General features: G+C 55.5%; 3 protein-coding genes across 22 annotated transcripts in view; 2 read left to right on the top strand and 1 right to left on the bottom strand.

Moving 5' to 3' along the window:
- Window positions 1-1,483: 1,483 nt before the first annotated feature.
- APBB3 (amyloid beta precursor protein binding family B member 3) lies at window positions 1,484-6,684 on the top strand. 2 transcript variants are annotated; one of them, XM_062605253.1, is made up of 12 exons: window positions 1,484-1,583; window positions 2,866-3,056; window positions 3,428-3,504; window positions 3,733-3,787; window positions 3,908-4,048; window positions 4,396-4,523; window positions 4,737-4,851; window positions 4,938-5,025; window positions 5,177-5,260; window positions 5,412-5,527; window positions 5,677-5,859; window positions 6,361-6,684. In XM_062605253.1, exons 1-12 carry the CDS (start codon window positions 1,574-1,576, stop codon window positions 6,574-6,576), a joined length of 1,404 nt encoding a protein of 467 aa, XP_062461237.1. In that variant the 5' UTR covers window positions 1,484-1,573; the 3' UTR covers window positions 6,577-6,684. The 2 variants fall into 2 exon arrangements, with proteins under 2 accessions (XP_062461237.1, XP_062461236.1); XM_062605252.1 differs by lacking the exon at window positions 1,484-1,583 and adding an exon at window positions 1,806-1,942 and having other exon boundaries at window positions 6,361-6,682.
- Window positions 6,669-8,410, top strand: SRA1 (steroid receptor RNA activator 1). Of its 2 annotated transcripts, XM_062605255.1 has the most exons (5): window positions 6,669-6,799; window positions 7,130-7,255; window positions 7,516-7,730; window positions 7,808-7,916; window positions 8,004-8,410. In XM_062605255.1, exons 1-5 carry the CDS (start codon window positions 6,775-6,777, stop codon window positions 8,189-8,191), a joined length of 663 nt encoding a protein of 220 aa, XP_062461239.1. In that variant the 5' UTR covers window positions 6,669-6,774; the 3' UTR covers window positions 8,192-8,410. The 2 variants fall into 2 exon arrangements, with proteins under 2 accessions (XP_062461239.1, XP_062461240.1); XM_062605256.1 differs by lacking the exon at window positions 7,130-7,255 and having other exon boundaries at window positions 6,704-6,799.
- Window positions 8,411-9,071: 661 nt separating this feature from the next.
- The window catches only part of ANKHD1 (ankyrin repeat and KH domain containing 1), a 103,215-nt gene continuing 92,073 nt past the window's right edge, over window positions 9,072-20,213 (bottom strand). For 6 of the 18 annotated variants that reach the window (XM_062605231.1, XM_062605235.1, XM_062605237.1 and 3 more), the window contains 6 exons: window positions 16,702-16,896; window positions 15,367-15,621; window positions 13,950-14,125; window positions 12,970-13,134; window positions 9,467-9,640; window positions 9,072-9,292 (listed from right to left, as the gene is read on the bottom strand). In XM_062605231.1, coding sequence (XP_062461215.1) covers window positions 9,149-9,292; window positions 9,467-9,640; window positions 12,970-13,134; window positions 13,950-14,125; window positions 15,367-15,621; window positions 16,702-16,896 — 1,109 coding nt within the window. In that variant the 3' untranslated portion in view covers window positions 9,072-9,148. Of the gene's footprint in view, window positions 9,293-9,466; window positions 9,641-12,007; window positions 12,506-12,969; window positions 13,135-13,949; window positions 14,126-15,366; window positions 15,622-16,701; window positions 16,897-20,213 lie in introns of those variants that run through there. The other 12 variants (XM_062605240.1, XM_062605243.1, XM_062605241.1 and 9 more) reach the window with 9 other exon arrangements.

Raw genomic sequence — 20,213 nt, 5'->3', positions numbered from 1 at the left:
CACATGAAACAACAGCCATGGGTAACGGTGAGTGGCTGGTACAAGGCTCGGTAGTCTGTGACATCCCTACTGTGAGCCCCAGCTGGCAGCACAGCACATCAGGCCTGCAGATGGCTGCCTCTGCACCTCTCGGAAGAGTCCCCTGCTATTATCACCCATTGCCTCTTCCTAGCTGTAGCTGTTACACAGGGAGGGGAGCAGGCTGGGCTGCTGTACCCACCTCCAGCGTCTCTGCTGCTGACGGGTCCTTCATCATCAGTCTGCAGAGCTGCAAAGCGGTTCTGCAAGGGCACCTCTAGCTTCAGGGAATGTCGCTTCCAACTGCGGGTCCTGGTGTTGCAGGCTTCTGTTCCCCTGCGTTATTCCCCCTCCTCCCTTCTCTCTGTGCTCCTTGGGGGAGGTTTTGGCTGTGGCTCCACTGCAGACTGTGCCTGGAACCAAGTGTCTTATCTCCTTGTCCTCCCTGATGGTCCACAACTTGCACCACCTCCTGCAGCTCTGCATCCGCTGCAGCAGGTCCTACCGCTGGGCACATGGTCTGCAGGCAGATCTGATGCCTGTCCCTGCCCCAGGAGAAGGTCTGGGCATGTCCTGCAGCCCCAGGTCTGCCTTCAGCCCCCCCCTGCAGTGCTCTCCTTCGGTAGAGGCACTGTCCATGGCTGGGGTACATGGTGCAGACCCTCCCCAGAAGCTGCAGCCTTTGCTCTCTAACCAGTGCCCACCCTTCTGCCTTGAGGGTCAGGTAGGATGATGGCCTGTGTAATGTCCCTCCTGTGAGCTGGGTGAGGGCTAGGCAAAACATGTCCCTAAGACAAAGTGGATTGATGCAGAATAGTTTGTAGCCAAAAAAGCAGATGCCAACAGAGGATGCAGGAATGATTGTGGGTGACTGCAAAGATGAGTTAAGCAGCCGGTGCTTTTCTTAGACCAGCAGATGTGTTCAAGGTTAAAATGCAGGTAGGAGGACAAAGTACCTCACAAAATTGGGGCATGTTAGGCCATGGAGCACATGAATGAGGCCAAGCAAAGAGGCAATGCTTTGCTGAAAGCAAAGGAACAGCCATGGAAAAGTCATTGGCACTTCCAAAAATTGCAAACTCTGTGGACAGCTGTGCATGGAAAGAAGCAGGGCAGCTTGAGGTGGCATGGGGGGCTCTTAAGGACATAGTCTACATCCAGGACCATACTAGCTTCTGGCTCTGAAGGTGAAAAGCTTAACGGGACACAATGGAGTATCTGGATATATCACAGGTAGCAAACCATCTTGGATTATGGCACCTGTAGCTAAGGAAGATTTTGTCCCCAGCAGTACGTGGCAGAGACTCCAAGGGGGTATTGAGACATACAACAAATGTCTCTAGAGCTTCTGTCCCCGGGCACTCAGCATCCACCAGGATTGTCAGCTTAGGGTAGCATAGAAAACACTAGAGATGCAAAGCTTCGGCCTCTAGTGAGGAAGGGAAGATGACCATCATACACATCTAGGTGTCTCCAGTATCGACTGAAGGAGGTTGAGCCACAACGAAACGAGAGGACCTGAGCACGCCTGGAAGAGACTGAACATGGAATAAGCATGGATAACGGTGATCTGTGGGGAAAGGGAGGGGAATGGAGGAAACCTAAGGGTGTGTGGAGGGGAAGGGAACGAGCTGAAGGGCAAGAGGGGCTGCCCCGGACCTGCTACTGCAGCGAGTCCTTCCCTGCCCCCAGTGCCCCTTCCCCACTCCCGTGCCCCATTTTCTGCACCGAAGGCCCCAGCCCCTGTCCAGCCCCCCCCGGCCCCGGTCCCTCCGCGCCCGGGCAGCCCCGCCCCGGACCCGCCCCTCCCGCCGCAGCCGCCGCTGGGTCCGGGCCTGGGCAGGCGGCGGGGCCGGGGGGGGCCGCGCCGGGGCCATGCTGGGCAAGGACTACATGCTGGCCATCGTCCTCGTCAACTGCGACGGTCAGCGGGCTCCGGGGCTGGGCTGCGGGAGTGCGGTGCGGGGCCGGGGTGCAGGTTCCGCGGTGCGGTGCGGAGCCGGGGCGCGGTCTCCGCGGTGCGGGCTCCGGGGTGCGGACATCGGGGTGCGGTGCCGTGCGGAGCCGGGGTGCGGTGCGGAGCCGGGGTGCGGGATGCGGGGCCGCGCCCGCCGCTGTCCGCGGTGCTAAACGGGCCCGCGGCGGCCTGCGCTGGGGCCGCACTCCCCGGCCCTCCCAAGGTCGCGGGGCCCCCCCAGCCCCATCCCGTGAAGCGAGCGGGAGCCCCGCACATCGCTCGGCCCCGGCCCCCCCGGGGGTGCGCTGAGCCCTGCGGATGCGGGGCTGCGTTCCCAAGGCACAGCTCGCTGCTGCGCTGCACCACGGGCTCATTGAGTGACCTCACCAGGCCCTGGGGTGCACTGGGGACGGGGTGAGTCTATGTCCTAGCTGCCGACCCTTCAAGGTGCTTTCCTCCTCCAGACCTCAGCGGTCTGTCCCCAGCCCCTTTCCCCAGCCAAAACGGGAAGAAGCCGGTCTCGGGCACCCTGGGGTGTTGGCAGAGGGCTGGTGTTGCATGCTGGCAGGGGGAGCACCGGGCTGGCAGCCCTGCAGCGTGCCCGTCCTGGCACGAGCAGGCTGGCTGTACACTCTGTGCCTCTGCTGGGTCACCCATCCCCTGGGGCACCAATGAGGCAGCTGCCTGCACTGATCCCTTGCTTGGGGTCCACCACTACTGCAGCCCCCCTAGCGTCATGCCAAGCCTTTCCCTGCCACGCTTCCATCCCAGGCCGTGCACCCACCCCAGGACCCTTTTGCTGCTGGGTGAAGCTGCTCACTTCTCAGGGCACCCTGCAGCTGGAGAACCTCCTCTACCCCCACCTCTCCTCATGCTCTCCCTCTGCACAGACAACCTCTGGAGTGACCAGAGCCTGGAGACAGACCCCGACCTCCCCCCAGGCTGGAGGAAAATCTGTGACTCTCTGGGCACCTACTACTGGCATGTGCCGACCGGCACGACACAGTGGCAGCACCCAGCACGCACCACTGGCCCTGCAGGGCGCCCGGAGGCTGATGGAGAGGAGACAGCCCAGGGAATGGTAGGGGATGTGCGGGGGACTGAGGCCTGGTGTTGGATCCCACCCCCTAGCAGAAGCCTGTTGAAGGGCCCTCACATCTAGGGCCCTCTTCATCTAGCCAGGACTCTGGGGCAGATAGACCTCTGGACTAGCTGGGCATTGCTAGTCCAGCCTCTCCTTGGAGCAGACCTGTCTTTGTCACCCCAAAGCTCTGCTCAGCCCGTTCCTGGCCAGGGTTAAGCCCCTTGAAAGCATCCAGCAGGCCCCATGTTGGCCTAATCCCGTCTAAATGGGATGTCCACAAGCTGAGGTGCAAAGGGAGGGAGGGCTCCTACCCAGTGCCTCCCAGCAGCCTCTCTTGCTGCCCTCACCTTTTCCCTCTTCTCTCCCAGGACTACCATGTCCCCATGGCAAAGCACTCGGCAAAGGACAGGCCCATTCCCAGCCCCATGGCCTCACTGTCCCGGAGGTAAGGCTGACCCTTGACCACTGCTGGGCTCCAGGCCCCAGTGATCCCACCAGAGCAGCCCCACATGTTGCAGCTGGCAAGACCATGCTGGTGGTCACCTCCATGGGAAGCTTCTCAGCTGGCAGCATGGGGATCCGCTGATGCCAGGCCATCCCAGCACCTCCCCGTGTGCCCCAAGCCTGTGCTGCTGAATGGGAGCCATCCCCTCACCGCCCTGTTCCCCTGCAGGACTTCGCTGCCCTGGCATGGAGATGACTTTCAGAGCACAGAGCCCGGCTCCAAGGTACCTCACCCAGGCTGGGGCTGGCAGAGGAGGGGACAGGCAGCAGCTGGCAGGGGAGGGGTGACCCCGCTGGCATGACGAGGGTGTGGAGGTGTCTGAAGCGCCGTGTGTCTCTGTCAGTGCTTTGCTGTGCGCTCGCTGGGCTGGGTGGAGATCCCCGAGGAGGACCTGGCACCTGGCAAAAGCAGCATTGCTGTCAACAACTGCATCCAGCAGCTCTCCAACAGCAAGGGCCAGGGCTCTGTCGAGAACCAGGGTGAGGTGAGAGCACGGGACGGTGCTGCCAGCCAGAGTCTGGGAGGCGGGAGAGAGGTGGGATACAGGACCAGTGCTAGTGGCAGATCAACTCTCCCCGCACAGGCCATCATCTGGTTGTCCCACGTGTGGTGGTCTGACAGGTCTGTCCCTCGGAGATGGTGCCAGGGGTGCCTGGGCGGGCTGTCCCTACACGTGGGAATAGTATCTGGGGAGAGCCGTGGGGTGGGCAGGGCTGTCCCCACACTTGGGGCTGAGTAGGCAGGAGGGACAGGGGTGTCCCTGCTACTGGGCTGGGTGCTGGGGCTGCCCAGGCCATCTGCCAGGCTGAGGGAGCCACTGACCGCCCACAGGGCCAGGACCTGGTGATGATCCTGAAGAAGGACACCATGAGCCTGGTGGACCCGCTCGACCGCAGCCTCATCCACCGCCAGCCCATCCTCAACATCCGTGTCTGGGGTGTTGGGTGCAACAACGGCAGGTCTGGGGGCCAGGGCAGAGCTGGAGGCTGAGGGTGGCTCTGCCTGGGGCAGGGGAAGCATCCCTGTACTAACCTGTCCCCTCTTGTCCCTCCCCAACTGCTACTGTGGCCGCAGGGACAGGTAAGGGGTGCATGGGGGTGGGGGCAAGGCACAGGGCACGGGGCGCATGGTGCCTCTGCCAGGGTCTCACCATCTTGCTCATGGCCTTGCAGAGACTTTGCCTTCGTGGCCAGTGACAAGGACACCTGCGTCCTCAAGTGTCATGTCTTCCACTGCAATGTGCCCGCTAAGGGCATTGCCAAGGCCCTGCATGAGATGTGCTCCAAGGTGGGATGCAGGGATCCTGGCTGGTGTGGGCATGGCCAGGGGGGCTCGGGGCTGGGAGGAGGCACCAGGACCCTCGTCTCTTGCAGATCGTGGCTGAGCGAGCTGTAGCGAGCAGCGGGCTGCCCCGGGCCACCATGCTGAGGCCCATCTCCACCGAGGACCTGCCACTGCAAGGTACCAACCCGCAGCCTGCCCTTGGGCACTGGGATGTCCAGTATCCAGAACCCTTTGGCCTGCAAGGCCATGTCTCCAGTGTCCTTGGGGATAGCGAGTGACAGGAGGGTCCTGCCCCCCCACCCCCCCCCCATCTCTCCTGTCCTGGCAGTGGATATCTTGGAAGCAGTGAGGCAATCCATACAGACCTACGAGGCGCTCTACATCGGCAGCCTGCCTGTGCCCAGGGCCATGGGTAAGTGCCGCTGGCCCTGCCACAACCAGGGCACACGTGACACCTCCCCGCCATGGGATGTCCAAGCAGCTCTGCCCCAGCAAGGAGTGTCCCTGCCTGTGGTGCCTCCAGCTGGGGCAGGGCTGGTGGGATGGAGTCTCCTGCTCCCTAGGGATGGATGTGCTGAATGAGGCCATCGAGAAGCTGACGAGGGGCCCCGGGCGGGAGCACTGGATGCCGTCCCTCATCCACGTGTCCGACACGGCCATGAGGGTGCACCCTGCACAGGTGGGGAGGGGGATGTGGGGACCCTGATGTCTCTGGGATGTGACAGGCAACCCCCATGGGGAGCCCGGCCTCCTGGCAGAGGGGAGCCGTGGGGCTGCAGGGCTGCCTGGGGGTGGCCGGGGGTGGATGATCCCACAGGGTCCCCACAGGAGGACGAGGATGCAGCTCACATCTGGGAGTGCCAGGTGCGGTATGTGACCTTCCTGGGGGTGGGCCACGATGCCCACACCTTCGCACTCATCGTGGACACTGGGCGACGCTTCCAGTGCACAGCCTTCTGGTGCGAGCCCAACGCTGGCAGCATCTCGGAGGCGGTGCAGGCAGCCTGCATGGTGAGCTGCAGTGGGGTGTGCTCTGTCCCCCGGCTTCCCATCCCACTGGGAGCTGCAGGAGGCAAGGGCTGGGGACAGGGCCGGGTGAAGTTGGGGACTGGGGAGGGCAGGAGGGGAGGAGGGAACAGACCCCACGGTGCCATGTCCAACCCACAGCCATGTCCGGTTGTGTCCCAGTGTGGATGCTGTGTGTGCCCCACCCCATGGCCACACCACGTCGGGTCTGACCCCTGTGGTCACACCATCACGTTGTGTCCCCTCCCGTGGTGAGGCCACACTGCATGTGACTCCATGGGCACAGTGTGTTGCATAGGACCCCATGGCGATGCCACGCTGGGTCCCAGCACATAACCACATCACGTTGCATGTGACCCCACAGGGACACTGAGTTGTGCCCCACGCCACGGTCATACCGTGCCGTGTCTGACCCCGTGGAGCAAGCAGCCCCTGCGGCGCCGCGCTCCCGTCACCCCCGGCACTCTGTGTCCCTCCGTCCTGCAGGTGCAGTACCAGAAGTGCCTGGTGGCTGCTGCCCCGGGAGCAAAAGCGAGGGCCGCGGCCAGCGGAGCCCCGGCGGGATCGGGGGACGCGGCCGCCGGGGCAGCCAAGGCGAGCGGGGGCAGCGGCGGGGCGGCGGGAGCCGGTGTCCGCAAGCGGGGCCTCTTCTCCCTCCTGGAAGTCTTCCGCCTGAGGCGAGCCCTGCTGCACACCCCATAGCGGGCCGGGGCCGGGGGCCGGGGCCGAACGCCCCATCCCCGTCTCCAGCCCCGGCCCCGCCGCCCCGGCCCCGCTCCCGGTCCCGGTCCCGGTCCCGGTCCCCGGCCCTACCCGTGCCGCCCCAGCGGGGCCCTGCCTCTTCCTGCCCCGCCCCGCCCCGCCGGGAGGAAGGGGCAGGGCCGGGCGTGACGTGGCGGCATGGCGGAGCTCTACGTGAAGCCGGGTGAGGGGGCGCGGGACGGGCTGCGCTTCCGGAACGGGGGTACCGGGAGCGGCGGTTCGGGTCCCGGGTCGGGAGCGGGGTCCCGTGTCTGCGGTTGCGCTCCTGAGTCGTCCCTGCGGGTCTGGGACCGTGTCCCGGTGCTGCTGTGGGGGAGCCCCGAGGTGCCGTGTCCCGGTGGGGAGTCGGGTGACGGGGCAGTGGGTCCGTGTCTGATGTGGGGAGCCCCGGGAGGACGGTGTCTGGGGAGGGGTAACCCCGTCCTGGAGCACCCCGTGTCCGGGTGTCCCCTCGGCTCCCCGCCGGCTCTCACCGTGCCCTTTGCTGCCGCAGGGAACCACGAGCGTGGCTGGAACGACCCCCCCCAGTTCTCGTACGGGCTGCAGGCGCAGGCTGGGGGGCCCAGGCGAACCCCCCTCACCCGCCGAGCCCCCCCACCGCCCGCGGGGGCACCCCCAGGTCAGCACCAGCGAAACCCCTCCGCGCGCCCCGTGCCCCCTGCCCAGCCAGGCACCCCCTTTCTTCTCCCTCCCTCTCCTGTCGCCCAGGCCGGGCAGTACCGGCACAGCACTGCGCTGTGGGGGTCCTGGGGCCTGAGATCCCCGTGTCCTGCCGGCTCTGTTTGAAGGGGGTGACAAGGGGGACGGCGTGGCAGGTGCTCAGGTCCTTCCTGGCTCCTGGTCGGGCTGATGGGGCTCCACCAGTGCCTCGTCTTGCAGGGGCTCCTCCGGACCCAGCCAGTGCCCCCGCGGCCTCTGCAGCAGCATCACCCCCGCGGGCACTGGGCCCGCCTCCCCTGGGCCCCATCAGCCCCCCCCGGGCAGAGGGCGGGAAGCCGAGCGCAGCAGCAGGCCCCGAGGAGTGCAGCGTGCTCGCAGACACCGTGCTGGCCCCGCTCAGGGAGGCCCTGGCTGCCTGCCGCCCCAGCGTGCAGGTGAGACTCCCTCCTAGCACCTGTGAGCCACCCTGCGCAGGGGGCACAGCCTCACCCTAGCTCATCTTTGCCTGCAGAAACAAGTGTGCGACGACATCGCGCGGCGTCTGATGGTGCTGGAGGACGCGTGGGCTCAGGGGAAGTTGTCAGCCCCGGTGAGGAAGAGGATGAGCCTCCTGGTGCAAGGTGAGGGGCAGGGAGGGGCTGCACACAGGCCGTCCACCAGGCAGGAGGCTGAGCCCGCACCACTGATGGGTTCTCCTTTCCCGGCAGAGCTCCAGCAGCAGCACTGGGATGCGGCTGACGAGATCCACCGCTCGCTCATGGTGGACCATGTGAATGAGGTGAGCCAGTGGCTGGTGGGGGTAAAGCGCCTGATCGCCGAGAGCAGGAGCCTGCCCACAGTGGATGCTGACATGGACGGAAGTGCTGAGGCTGAGCCTGGCCAGGAGGAGCCCTGATGACAGGGCCGGGGCTGCGGACTGTGAGGAGCAGGGCAGTCTGGGCCCAGCGCCACAGCAGGAGAGGGGCCACGGCTGCCCAAGGGGGTCTGGGCACCTCCCCTGCCTCCCACTCCTTGCCCAGGACAATGGGATTTTAATCATTGCAACATTTTAGTGACAATGCAGTATATTACGTTTAATAAATGGCACTAATCTGCCCCCGGGGTTCTGGCACCAGACAGGTCCTGGTTCTCTCCCCGGAGCATCAGGAGGTGGGATTGCTGGGTGAATCCATGGTCATGGCAGGGTGACATGGCCCACAAGACATGAAGGGAATGAATGTCCCTGGCAGCACCTCCAGGCAAGGGGGCAGTGATGCATTCCCCTGGTGCACTGGCCACCCTTCTGGCCTTGTCTTTGGCAGTGTGGGGGGAACCCATAGTAGCAGACACATGGACCAGGCTCTTCTGCAGAAGCCAGCAGTACCCACAGCCCTGTCAGCTGGCTGGGGACCAGAGCATCCTGGCACAGCCAGGGCTTGTGCTGCAGCCCACAGCTGCAGCCCATGCTCCCATCTGGGCTCCTGTCCCAAGTCTGGGACCCGAGAAATGGGGGTTGCCTCAGGGGCAGGAAGACACAGGGACAAACATTACAGTGCTAATGCTGCCCCTCAGGTCAGATAAACCCAGGGTGGTGACACCCGGGACAGGATGCACACAGCCTGTGCCTGTGGCACCTTGAGCCTGGGAGCAGCCTTTGGGGCACAGTGCTCACCATCCCCTGGCCTGCAGGACCTTGATGCAGGACCTGGTGCTGTTCACCTCCTCTTCAGCTCCCCTTCCCAGGGCTCTGAGCACACAAACTGAGCCCCAACATAGAGAAGCACTGGGTCAGCACAGGGGTTTCATGGTGTTTATTGATCAAGCATGAGCTCCTAGGCAATTGCACCAGCCAGTTGTGCTAGAGCCTGAAGTGTCACACATCCATCCCCAGCATCAGAGAGTGCTGCAGCCAGCTGGTCACGGTGCCAGCACCTCCACGAGGCCCAGGAACAGGCCCAGCCATGGCCTGGAGACAGGGAGCTGGAAACTCAGATGTCCATCTCAAAGTGGTCTTGATCTGCCAGGGCAAAGAGAGGGAAAGGGTTAGGATGGGGGTGCCTTGGGAAAAATGTGCAGGCAGAAAGCAGCAGGAGTTGGAACCGGGGCTGAGCCTGTGTCTCCCCTTGAGCCTAGGCCTCATGGGAGCCCCACTCTGTCCCCAGGCAGACACAGGCGGTGCTGAGCTGCTCACCTGGCACGGCTTCTTCACTCTCATTCTGCTCCTTGAGCTCCTCCAGCTTGACGAGGCTGGACTGGGCCAGGGATGTGGCATCGGGGGTCTGGGGCAGGCAGCAGGGAGGGGTCCTGGCCACGGGTGAACTCTTGCACTCCAGCAGGAACTTGTGGTCGTAGATGATGCGGGTACCTGCCAAAAGCAGGGGGCTGTCAGGCTCTGCCAGCCCCGGCCACCCCCAGTACCGCAGCCAGAGCTGGGAGCAGGGGGTGTGACCCAGCGCTTGGCCATGGCCTGGGGACACTGTGGGGCTTCCACAAGGCAGACTGTGACACCCACCCTGCCCAGCAGCAACTCCCACCCCCTGGTACTGACAGCCCAGCCACCTCTGTGCTGGGGTGGGCATCAGGCTTGGGCCAAGTGCCCCAGGGCTGGCCTTGCCTTGGGGTGGCTTCTGCAGCTATCAAAGAGCAAAGGCTGGGTGCCTCTCGTTGGCACCATGGGGACCTGTTCCCATTAGTTTAGCCACCCTGCTGTGCCCTGCACAAAGGCAACGCACAGGGTTGGAGGGGACACGTCCTCCAGCCTGCTGGGTGCACAGTGTGCACCCGCACCAAGGTTGTGCCAGCCTGTGTGCTGTGTCTGCTGCCTTGTTCCCCTACCCCGATGACCTTGCAGCCAGGCGTCAGTTCCCTGCCAGGTTCCAGCCATGAGCCCAGAGCTGCCGCACGGGACAGGCCTGTCCCAGCACAACAAATGCAGGTTGCACAACCCACATCAACCCAGCCTGGATCCCGGCCCAGGTAAGCTTGTGGAGGCACACGATGAAGCCAGCACCTGGGACCCCAAAGAAACAGGCCCAGCTCAGGGCTGGGCACACACTACCGAAGAGGACAGACGGCAAAGAACAGGATCTACTTAACTGCTGAACCGGGGGGTTTGGCAGGGCACAGGCCTAAGGTAGCCCTGCAGGGAGCCCTGCCAACCAGCACCTTCCCCCAGGGCTTGCAGACATCCTGTGGGAGCCCCTACGCCTGCCCCAGCTCCAGCCTTGAGGGACCAGCACTGCATCCACTGTGCCAGCAGCACCACAAGACAGTGACGGGCCCAACTTTCAGCAGCATCTTCCTACAAAGCTCTGGGTTCCCTTTTCCCCTCCAGCTCTGGGCTGCCAGGGCAGCCACCACCCCATGGGCCTGCCTGACCTTAGTGCCCAGCAATGGTGCCCATGCACCCAAGCACCAAGGTCTGAGGTGGAGAGCCCAGGAAGGGACCTGGCTCAGGAAGGAGCTGCCTCAGTGAGGCAGAGCCGGGGCAGTTAAGGCCACTGTTCCATTGAAAGGACAACCCCATCTCCATGCTGGGTCTCACCCCTGGTGTGATGGAGTACACAGTGCCACTGGCATGGAGCTGTAGGCCCCCCAGACAGAGGATGGTGACTCCCCAGGATAGGACAGGAGGAGATAGTGGTGCCACACAGGGGATGGAAGAGGTGTGGGCCTATGGCCCCTTCCCTGCAATTCACTCCAAGCACAGGCACCTCCTGCACTACACCTGTTTCAACACACTTAGTACTTCTTTGGCATCTGCACTACTGAAGGGCAGCAGCAGTCCTATGTTTTTTGCATCTCTTCCTCAAATACTAGGAAAAATATCTGAGCATATCATCCAGGAGCACCTCAGAGGTTTATCTGCCTGCAGTGCATGGGATGCTGCTTGTGCATTTTGGGATTTCAGTACTCCTTTCCTCATGCTTTTTCTGGGGAAAACTGCTGCTGCATGCAAGGAGTTGTCTGGAGAAGGTGAAAGGAGGTGGAGAAGTCTCCATCTGGTCTGAGAGGCCACTGAAAATGGTCCATCAGATTGAACACTATGTGCACTGCAATAGCTGCTTGAGGAATGGACCAACTGCACAGTGTAGTTACTGCACCACCACTAAGCAGAAGCAGAGTCCAAGTGCAAGAAGTGGAAAATTTCTGTAGCCGGGTAGAGAATGAACATTCATCTTATGAAAAGGACTTGAAGAGCTTTTACCAGATTCAAAGGGTTACAAAAAGCTTAGAACTGAATATATCATGCTTTGCTCTTAGTGGGAAGTGGTCTCAGCTCTCTCAATACCTGCTTCTAGGCAGCTGGTCACATTGAGTGAGGTTAAGCCCTGCATTTTACTTATGAGCTGCCTATTTACCTCCTGCAAAATGAGATGGCATCAGTTGCCATGTTGTCAACTCAGCCTTTATTTCCAGCCCCTGAACAAAACCCTGTATCTCAGGCAACACACCTGGAAAAAAGAGTGCTAACAGCAGCAGAACTAATCCAGAAAGGCATAAAAAAGCGCACAACCACGTTCACTGACCAAAAATACAAGGCTACCAACTGGCAGAGGGAAGGACTCAGCAGACATTGTATAGCTGATGACTGGATCAAATCCACCCCAATCCCTGACTGCATCCACGTGCTAATTCTGGGACCCTTAGAAATGCATCACTGTGCACGGCAGCAGCTACCAAAGACAGCACCATCCAGCCTCTTCCAAAATTCTCACACACAACCTCTAAATACTGTTTGCCTTTTATTGAATATTCAGGTAAATAGTTCACATTAATACAGGCTACATAAAGTAGAGCCACTATACGACATGAAATTTACTCAGCTTTTCCTTTTAAGTCCGTAAACAATTATACATGTATTTACCACCCTAATAGGTTGAAATCACGTCATCAGCTAGTTCTCTGCTGCATACAAGAAGCGTTCAGTAGTGTTTAGCCAAAAGCACTAGTTTTGTCTGATTTTTAAGTTCAAAATGGCTAAACTAACCAGAGAACAGAATTAGTTTGTACAGGTAAATCGCTTGGTTGCTATACAATGGGCCATTAAGTTTCCATTGCTCCAGGCCACAGAAAATTGCTTAGTTAGGCACGTTAAAAAAATCCCCAGGGTTCTTCCAAGATCATAAAGATTCCCAAACAATGCTAAAAAAGGACAGACCCCCTTAAATCAGTTGACGTACTTGAGATGCATGTTTCCAATGTGAGGTGCCCAGGTGCCAGGCCAAATCTACAGCAAGAAATAAAAAGACAAGGCTATTATGAAAACAAATAAAGGTTCCTTTAACAGAGTGTTTAACCACTAGAGGGCAAGCTGAAGGCTTCCCCCTCGAATATAACCAGACTGTCCTGTGGCTGACAGCCCTCTTCAGCTCTGGCCAAAGTTTGACTGACAACCTGAAAGATGCCGAGTACGGATATAAACCCTCTCACTTATGGCACAGTCTGTTACCTGGCTGAGCAGTCTTGAAATGCTGCTTATTTCACCTGAAAGGTTTGGTAGGTAGGGATAGCACCATATATTTTTTATGAACACACACACACTGTAGGGAGAAGTCATGCAAACATTTTCAATTCTAGCATCAAAGAACTGAACAAAACCCATCACCTATCCAAAGTGAAGAAAATCAAACCAAAGCACAACACTGTAAAAAGCCCCACGTAAGCAAAGGTGGAAGAAGGCAGCCACACTACCTGCTGAGCATCAGTACATTCTGTGGAGTTCTGGACAACTTTGATCATGGGATTCCAGGCAGGATCTGGAGTATGGAGCCCATTAAAGAGGGGCCCTCCTGGGCCATCCGCCAGCTGCGGGTGCGACGGGATCAGAGTGCCGCCGTACATGGAGATGGGTAGGCCCTGAGGAGACAAGAGGAAGCACCATCACTGAAAGCAGCAGTGGTTGTGAAGGATGACCATGGCACCACATTTGCCAAGACGAACAAGGCAGTTCACCTCTGTAAGTGATGTTCATCTAGTCACATAGCTCTGTGAGGAAACAGGCAGAGCATGGAACACTCACAACTCTCCAGAGCTTTAAACTCAAGTCAGTTCACCCATTTTTCTGAGATTACACCTTGCCAGCATGCAGCAGCCTCTGCATAGCACTTTCTCATCACCCCATAAAGCCAGACACAGCAGCTGCACAGTGATCGCAGTGCTCCCTCCTCTCACTTCTGCAGCATGCAAGGCTTCGAGCTGAAGGTTTTCTATATATTACTTGTGGATATTTAAAACATTCTTCCAGTTCAGAAAGAGCAAGCTACAAAGCAGCTTTTTGTGATCACGAGATTTCCTTCCTGTGTTGCAGTGATTGCTGAGCTGCGATTTAGAAGATTCCAACAGCATATGCTACAGCTACTTCTGACGCACTGTGAGCAGGTCTGCTGCTGAGCACGTCATCCTGGACACTCCTCCAGTGGGGGCTCAGCTAGCTGGCTAGGCCTGGCTACATCCATCTGCCTCAAGCTACATCTGTGATGTACAAATTCTGGTTCTGTTGATGCGTACCATCAGGCTTGGGCACTTTTTCCAGTCGGTACTGGGATGAAAGGAGGCGCAGCGAGCAGTGGTAGAAGAGGGATACACATACAGCGTGAACAGGTAGAACAGAAGATACCACAGAGAAAGTCCTTGGTCATTTTACAGACTAAATCCCACCCTCTGAAACTTACTTTAGAAAAATCCACGAAACTATTTGGCATAGGTTGGTGGAAAATATTCGAGGGAGCCACTATTCCAGAATCATCTCTCTCCATTGGCTGATGCTGAGAAAATGTGCCTGGGTCCGACAGCTGCTGATGCATTGGATGATTTCCCATGACAGGCTGGGACCAACCTGACAAGCCTTCTGGAAAACAGGAGATTAAAAATGGCCGATTACAACTCACTGAAGACACTCTGGAGCAGAATTCAGCAGCTGCACACACCTACATGTATCCAAAGGCTCTCTGAAAACACGCTGTCACAGAAGTATCTTCGGGCTTTGCTCTGAGCAAGGGCAGACCTTCCGCAGCCCATGCAATGCAGGAAGATACCTGCAATTTTTGGCTAATAACCCATTACAGGCAATGCAAACACACAAGTCTTATCTGTCGCATGAAGGCCTTCCACAGGGAAGCTGCTGCAGGCAACACTACATAAGGCTGGCTACACGCACACACTTTCATTTCCCTCCAGCTCCCACAACCTCTAATGTGCCACAGGAATGCAGAAAAAAAGTTACACATAGAACAGGTGCAAACACAGGGACAGAAGAGAGACTGGTGAGACCAGAGAAGCCTGGCCAGGCACATGGTGTCTGCACAGACACTGATCCTGATCCTTCAGACAAGTGTGGAGATAATGGGGGCTACCAGTGGCAGCTCCCCCTTTCCACAAGAACCTCAAACTATCAGGAAGCTGAATGTAAAACTCATGGTGTTCAAAAGTCATTCTTTCGAAACTGGAGCTGCCTGGACCAGAAGTGATCCCATTCTATTCAAGAATCATGAAGAGATCAATGCAAGGTTGAGCACCCACAACTTGAGCAACCTGGTCTAATGGAAGATGCCTCTGCCTGTGGCACGGGATTGGAACTGAATGAGCTTTAAGGTCCCTTCCAACCCAAACTATTCTAGAATTTTGATTCTCTGTGTTTCTAGATGCATTAGCTGCACCACAACTAATATTTTAAAATGTTAATGGAAAGCAAGCTAGAAACCTACTAGCTAGAAACCTACTCAGAGGTAGCTGTTCCTTTAGTTCAAGGGTCAGACTTGGAAACGAACTCCCTTAACAAATAAAAGTAATTTAATTTTTAGCTTCTGTGTCTTTGAATAGACTCAATATGAAGTTTCTGAGCTGCTCTCCAGGTTTAGAAGTATAAACTTATAGACAATCTGGGCTGGGTGAAAACCACCCACATAGGAGAGAAAACCACAGTGCTTTCACTGATACACCCTGACACCATTTTTCCCTTCAGGATATCCTAGATGGAAGTTGATTACTGTGGAACTTTTCTCCTCCTCCCCAACTTTCATTTCAAACGCAGTACTTCCAAAAGGCCCCACAAGCTTCTTTAGGTTGCCCCAGGCTGTACAACAGACGTACCAGATACGCTGTTAACTCCAAAGGACCAAATGCCGCTGTGACCAACGGGAGCTGTGAAGTTGGTTCCCAAGGGTGTTGGGGTGACAGATCCTCCCTGTCGAATCCTAGCCAGCCTTTCTGTCCCAATGGGCGGGGGAACCTTTCGGTCTTGGTTGGCGTTACCAGTTTTTGGCTGGCCCAAGTTAGAAGGTGCAGAAGCAGCTGAAAGGGGTGAAGATGATCCTGAGGAAACTGATGGAATAGGAGATTCACCTGCTGAAAAGAACATTTCCCTTGCTTAATCACACACAAAGCACACAAGCATAAATGCTACCCACTCTATCCCCCCAGTACTATTTCAAAACAAATTATTAAAGGCTTTCTTTGGCAAGCATTCTTCGGGTCTTGCACAGCAATTCTGCTTAAGAGTTTATTTTTACTCTAAAATCAACATTCTAACACAAATGCTTTCAGCCATCAGAATTATGTGATATTCTCATGACATAGCAGTACATCTAAATTAATTACAAGAAAGAATAAGAAACATGGAAGAGTTTCAGGAAGAGGTGAAAACATCAGCCAAAATACCATGAGTATCTAACCAGCGTAGTTTTGGTATCCATCACTTCCAGCTGAAGAGAAATTAGACAGCTTCCCAAAGCCACATGTGTAACGTCAGAGCCCAAGTCCCACCACCTGCAGAAGCGTCACTGACTCTTCTTGGGAAATCCAACTTCCTTTGAGCACTCATTTATGTTTTGGTTCTTAAACTCAGAGTGACAATGAAGTTGCATGCAGTGACATGAAAAGCCTCTTCACCTCAGATTCGGAATCAAAGACCCATGTTTTCTGTAAAGCTACTTCCATGTTCTTCCCATTAGCAGAGAAACCCACTGTTACCTTGGATGATGCTTAAAGATTTTGGAGCATATTAAATAACAAAATCATTCCAGAACCCCAATTAAAAAAAAAGGGGGGGACGGGGACGGGAACCAGGCAAGTATAACTTCAAACCATAGCAAATGTGACATTTTCACCTAATATTACATTCATACTATTCAGAGGGGAATCTCTAGCTTGGTCTAACCACCTCCACTCCCCCACAGCCTCACGCCCTCTCCTCTCTGAACCTAGTGACACATTATTTTGCCCAAACATGCCTTTAGCAATGCTACCAGAACTAGTGGTGTTTGACATGGGAAAACACACAAAATAGCACAGCTTGGGATTCACACACCATCCTCACAGCTGCTAAAAGCAATTGGAAAGCATTTTGTGCATCAGTGGGTAACCTCCCCTCAAGTTACAAATCTACTAGAGACAATAGCTATGAATTTATAGTTAACTAAGACAGACCCATGAAGCTCCTACATGAATTTGTTGCGCTTGTCCAAGGATGTGGTGAAAAATGCTGTCTGTTAAAGCTGGGAGTCCCAACAGGCGCTGGCCCTTGAAGGTAAACCCGTGCTCCTTGTATGTTTGCTGAAAAGCCTGTCAAAGGACCTGAAGAAGAAGTTGTAGAGCTGTTGGATGGATCTAGAGAGGGTAAGCCTGAAATAAACATAAATTTGATTAAATATCTCTTTGGGAACTTGCTCCAAAGCACCAGAAGAGAGCTAGTGCTCCAAATATAATTAAAGCATCTCATCACCTTCAGGGGTATCTGCACATGGTAAGTTCATTTTACAAGTGCATGATTCTCCCTTCTAAACCAACAGAAGGCATTTGTGTATGCTCTCTGGTTTGGCCTGAAGCTTGAACAAACCAGCCATCCCTTTGGTCACTGAAAGGAAATTATCTTAAGCAGGGAGGGCAAAGGAGGAAAGCTGGGAGTGGCAAGGATCTTTGCTTACAAAAAAGCCACGCAAGTCAAACAGGGGATACAGGGCTCTGTGAAGGTCCCACGGGAATCCAGCACCAAAGGAAGTAGCCTTGCTGCAGTACAGTTTTTGCCATCCTATAGGTACATTCACATATAGATTGGTCAGGACATGCTGTGTCCAGAGAAACAGGGCTGACGATGCACAGCACAGCGGGGGGGGGGACTGCTTTCTACAGGGATGAGTAAGAGGAAGGGAGAAATGGAGAGAAAGTTCAAAGTCCCACAAAAATGATTAGCAAGGGGGAATTACAGGTTTCTAATAAGCCAAAGCTTTTAAGTACTTTTTCCAAAATACTGTAATAGCTCTTATCACACCTTATTACCTGAAAGCAGAATTGGGCGTAGCCATATGTTCACCTGAGTTTTGGGTTTAGTTTCAAGGGCCTATTAAACAAGACTAGTTTCAAAACCATTTGAACATTTCAAAATGACCACAACCAGGACCAGCCTATGCTGTTGCAAAGCAAGGTTGAAGGTTGTACCAACTTCCACCACAGCAGTCTGCAAACAGCAGTGGTGACAGGAAATGTCTATAGTCATACACCAGAAGTGCACCTTCCATCTCCTGGGCACCCTCCTGAAAGCCGGGTCTTTCTCCACCCAATATTTTCCAGCACATCAACCTATGTACTGCTTCCAGAAGTGCCAGATCCAGCCTGCTCACACTGACAGAAATTACTCTCTGGATTTGATGGAGGCATTTTTCTCCCTAAAAAGAGATGTCTCCATTATAGACAAGGAGAAATCAGTTACTACCACCACCAAAATGGGGTGCTGAGGGAACCTGAGCATGGGAGGATAATCTTTCAGGGTTTATCACAGCACAAAGTGCAAGACTCCATGGCTATAAGGATGATGCTCCTTCCTGTGCATGCACATCCAGCTGAGGGCTCTCCCTGTCACAAACCATGGAGCTACCCTTGGGATGCTCTTGCTAAACCCCCATCCACAAAACACAAAGTAGGCAAAAGGCCTGAGTGGTGCCCAACTCCACCACACATCAGCCCCAGATCTCCAGCTGGCTGACAAACCACTGCAGATCCTGAGTCTGCCCCATGCAGAAGGGGTAACAGCTGCTACCACCCACAGGCACTTCTGGTTTCCTACTGGAGAACAAGGCAGAGATTATGACAAAAATAGCTCTTCTGCAGGAGAGAGATGCCCAGCTGCGTCTTCTGAAGGACGGTCAGCTTTCCCAGTGCAATGATTATACAGCCAAGACCATTTCAGCACTGCTGTGTATTTTACACAGGTTGAAGGAAGTGACAGCCAGAGACCAACAAGTTCAACTCAGCAGCTTTCAGTTTGTGAAGAACACTTTTTATCATCATCTTGCCTTTTATAAAAGTGGATAAAAAAAAATCTTTGCCCAATATTAAAAATGGTTTCTATGAACAATGACTTACAGAATCCTGATATCAGTAGTGAGCTTCCTATTTGTGTACTTACCCTCAAAATCAGGTTTTTAATACCAAAACCATCTGTAATACCATATTCTGTACTTACTTGGGCCATCAGTTCAAATTCTTCATCATGGTCTGCAATTGTAACTGAGCGTTCAAGACCAGTGTACCAATCTCACACAAACTCTGGTCAAATTCACTTTGCCAAAGCCTCCAGGCACTTCTGCAGAAACTGGTTACTGCCAGGCCTGCCTCCACCTTCAGAGCAACCACTGTGACACTTGTCACTCCATGCAGAACAAGGACCTCATATATTTCATGCAACTTCATACTTGTGTGCTGCTTCCTAAGCTGGCATATTTCAAGCCTGTGATACCTTTCAATGCCATGTGAGCAAGGTCTCAAACCCCTTCTTATAATGTAGAGAAAAGAAGTAACAATAAGACTTCTTTCAGTATTTCCACAGCCTCCTCTAATGGTTGTGCTACTAAGTCTGCCCTCAATCTGCAAACTGCTTGGGCAAGAGATGTAAAGACATGAGTTATACAGAAGGCCATTTCCAGAAGAGATCCACAGCCAGTGAGATCTGCATTTGAGTCTGTGCCTCAAATGAATCAGTGAATCACAGAAAACTCACACTGCAACTGAGCTTACCCATGAACAGGAAAAGCCAAGGACCCAAACTCCATCCTGAGGGGACAACTTGTTAAGGAAAACCTCGCTTAGTGCACAATCAAATCCTAATAAATCTCCACCAAATCAGTTCAGAGGTGATCACCAGGAGATGTGGATTTGTGTAAAACATTTGCCACAGTCCACTGTGCAAGACAGACAAACCTCTGCTCCATCAGGTGTAGTCACAGCTGTGATCAGAGGGTGGGTGGATTGATGGCCATTACCAGTCCCTCTCCTTACGCACCAGTGTACTGAGTTGCCAGCCAAGACACAGACTGCCTCTTGCCCAGTATATTGCTGTTGGCCCAAGTATAACCCAGCAGTGACCAACCCTCTTCCCCCTTTCTCCAAGTCTCATGAAACCTGCCACTGAACCCTATGGGAACAGCCAAGGTAGTCCCCAGTTCAACCCACAGTGGAGGCTGAGCTGAGAGTTCTGTCCCCCTGGGAGGAGCCAGTGAATGAGATGGGTGGGCAGGCCACAGAACCACACTTACACTCCAATGGAAGGCGGCAGAGAGCCTTCAGCCTATCATCCCCTCTCCTTTCCTCACTATCACACCTCCCAGACACCCCCTCTCCCTAGGCTCCCCCAACACCTCTCCTCCTGTACCACGCACCATTTAGATTCTGAAGCGAAAGTGATCAAAAGCAGTATATTAAGTAGAATGACACCAAATCAATCAGCTGAGGAGCTGACTGACCAGTCACCTCCTACCAGGCACTACTTATCAGCACATCCACCTATTAGCAGTTTTTTCCTCACTTGCAGTATCTTGATCAAATTCCAGCTTCAGTTGAGAGCAACTTCACCCTTATGTCCTCCAGGTAACCCTTATGTCCTTCCAGTAAACTGCGTGAGCTCTCCTTGGGTATCTACCTAACCTTCTTAACTTGGGTAAGAAAAA

The sequence above is a fragment of the Pezoporus occidentalis genome, unplaced genomic scaffold (assembly GCF_034315485.1).
Source record: "Pezoporus occidentalis ecotype Australia unplaced genomic scaffold, CSIRO_AGI_Poc_V1 ctg91, whole genome shotgun sequence".
Taxonomy (NCBI): Eukaryota; Metazoa; Chordata; class Aves; order Psittaciformes; family Psittacidae; genus Pezoporus; species Pezoporus occidentalis.
This window is presented reverse-complemented; position numbering and strand designations above follow the sequence as displayed.

Bases quoted from the DNA above. Each gene is read 5' to 3' on its own strand.
- APBB3 (XM_062605252.1), top strand. From the start codon at position 1,894: ATGCTGGGCAAGGACTACATGCTGGCCATCGTCCTCGTCAACTGCGAC. The intron at 3,057-3,427 runs GTAGGGGATGTG...CTTCTCTCCCAG, and splicing joins AGGAGACAGCCCAGGGAATG to GACTACCATGTCCCCATGGC. The intron at 3,505-3,732 runs GTAAGGCTGACC...GTTCCCCTGCAG, and splicing joins ATGGCCTCACTGTCCCGGAG to GACTTCGCTGCCCTGGCATG.
- SRA1 (XM_062605255.1), top strand. From the start codon at position 6,775: ATGGCGGAGCTCTACGTGAAGCCGG. The intron at 6,800-7,129 runs GTGAGGGGGCGC...TTGCTGCCGCAG, and splicing joins GGAGCTCTACGTGAAGCCGG to GGAACCACGAGCGTGGCTGG. The intron at 7,917-8,003 runs GTGAGGGGCAGG...CTTTCCCGGCAG, and splicing joins GATGAGCCTCCTGGTGCAAG to AGCTCCAGCAGCAGCACTGG.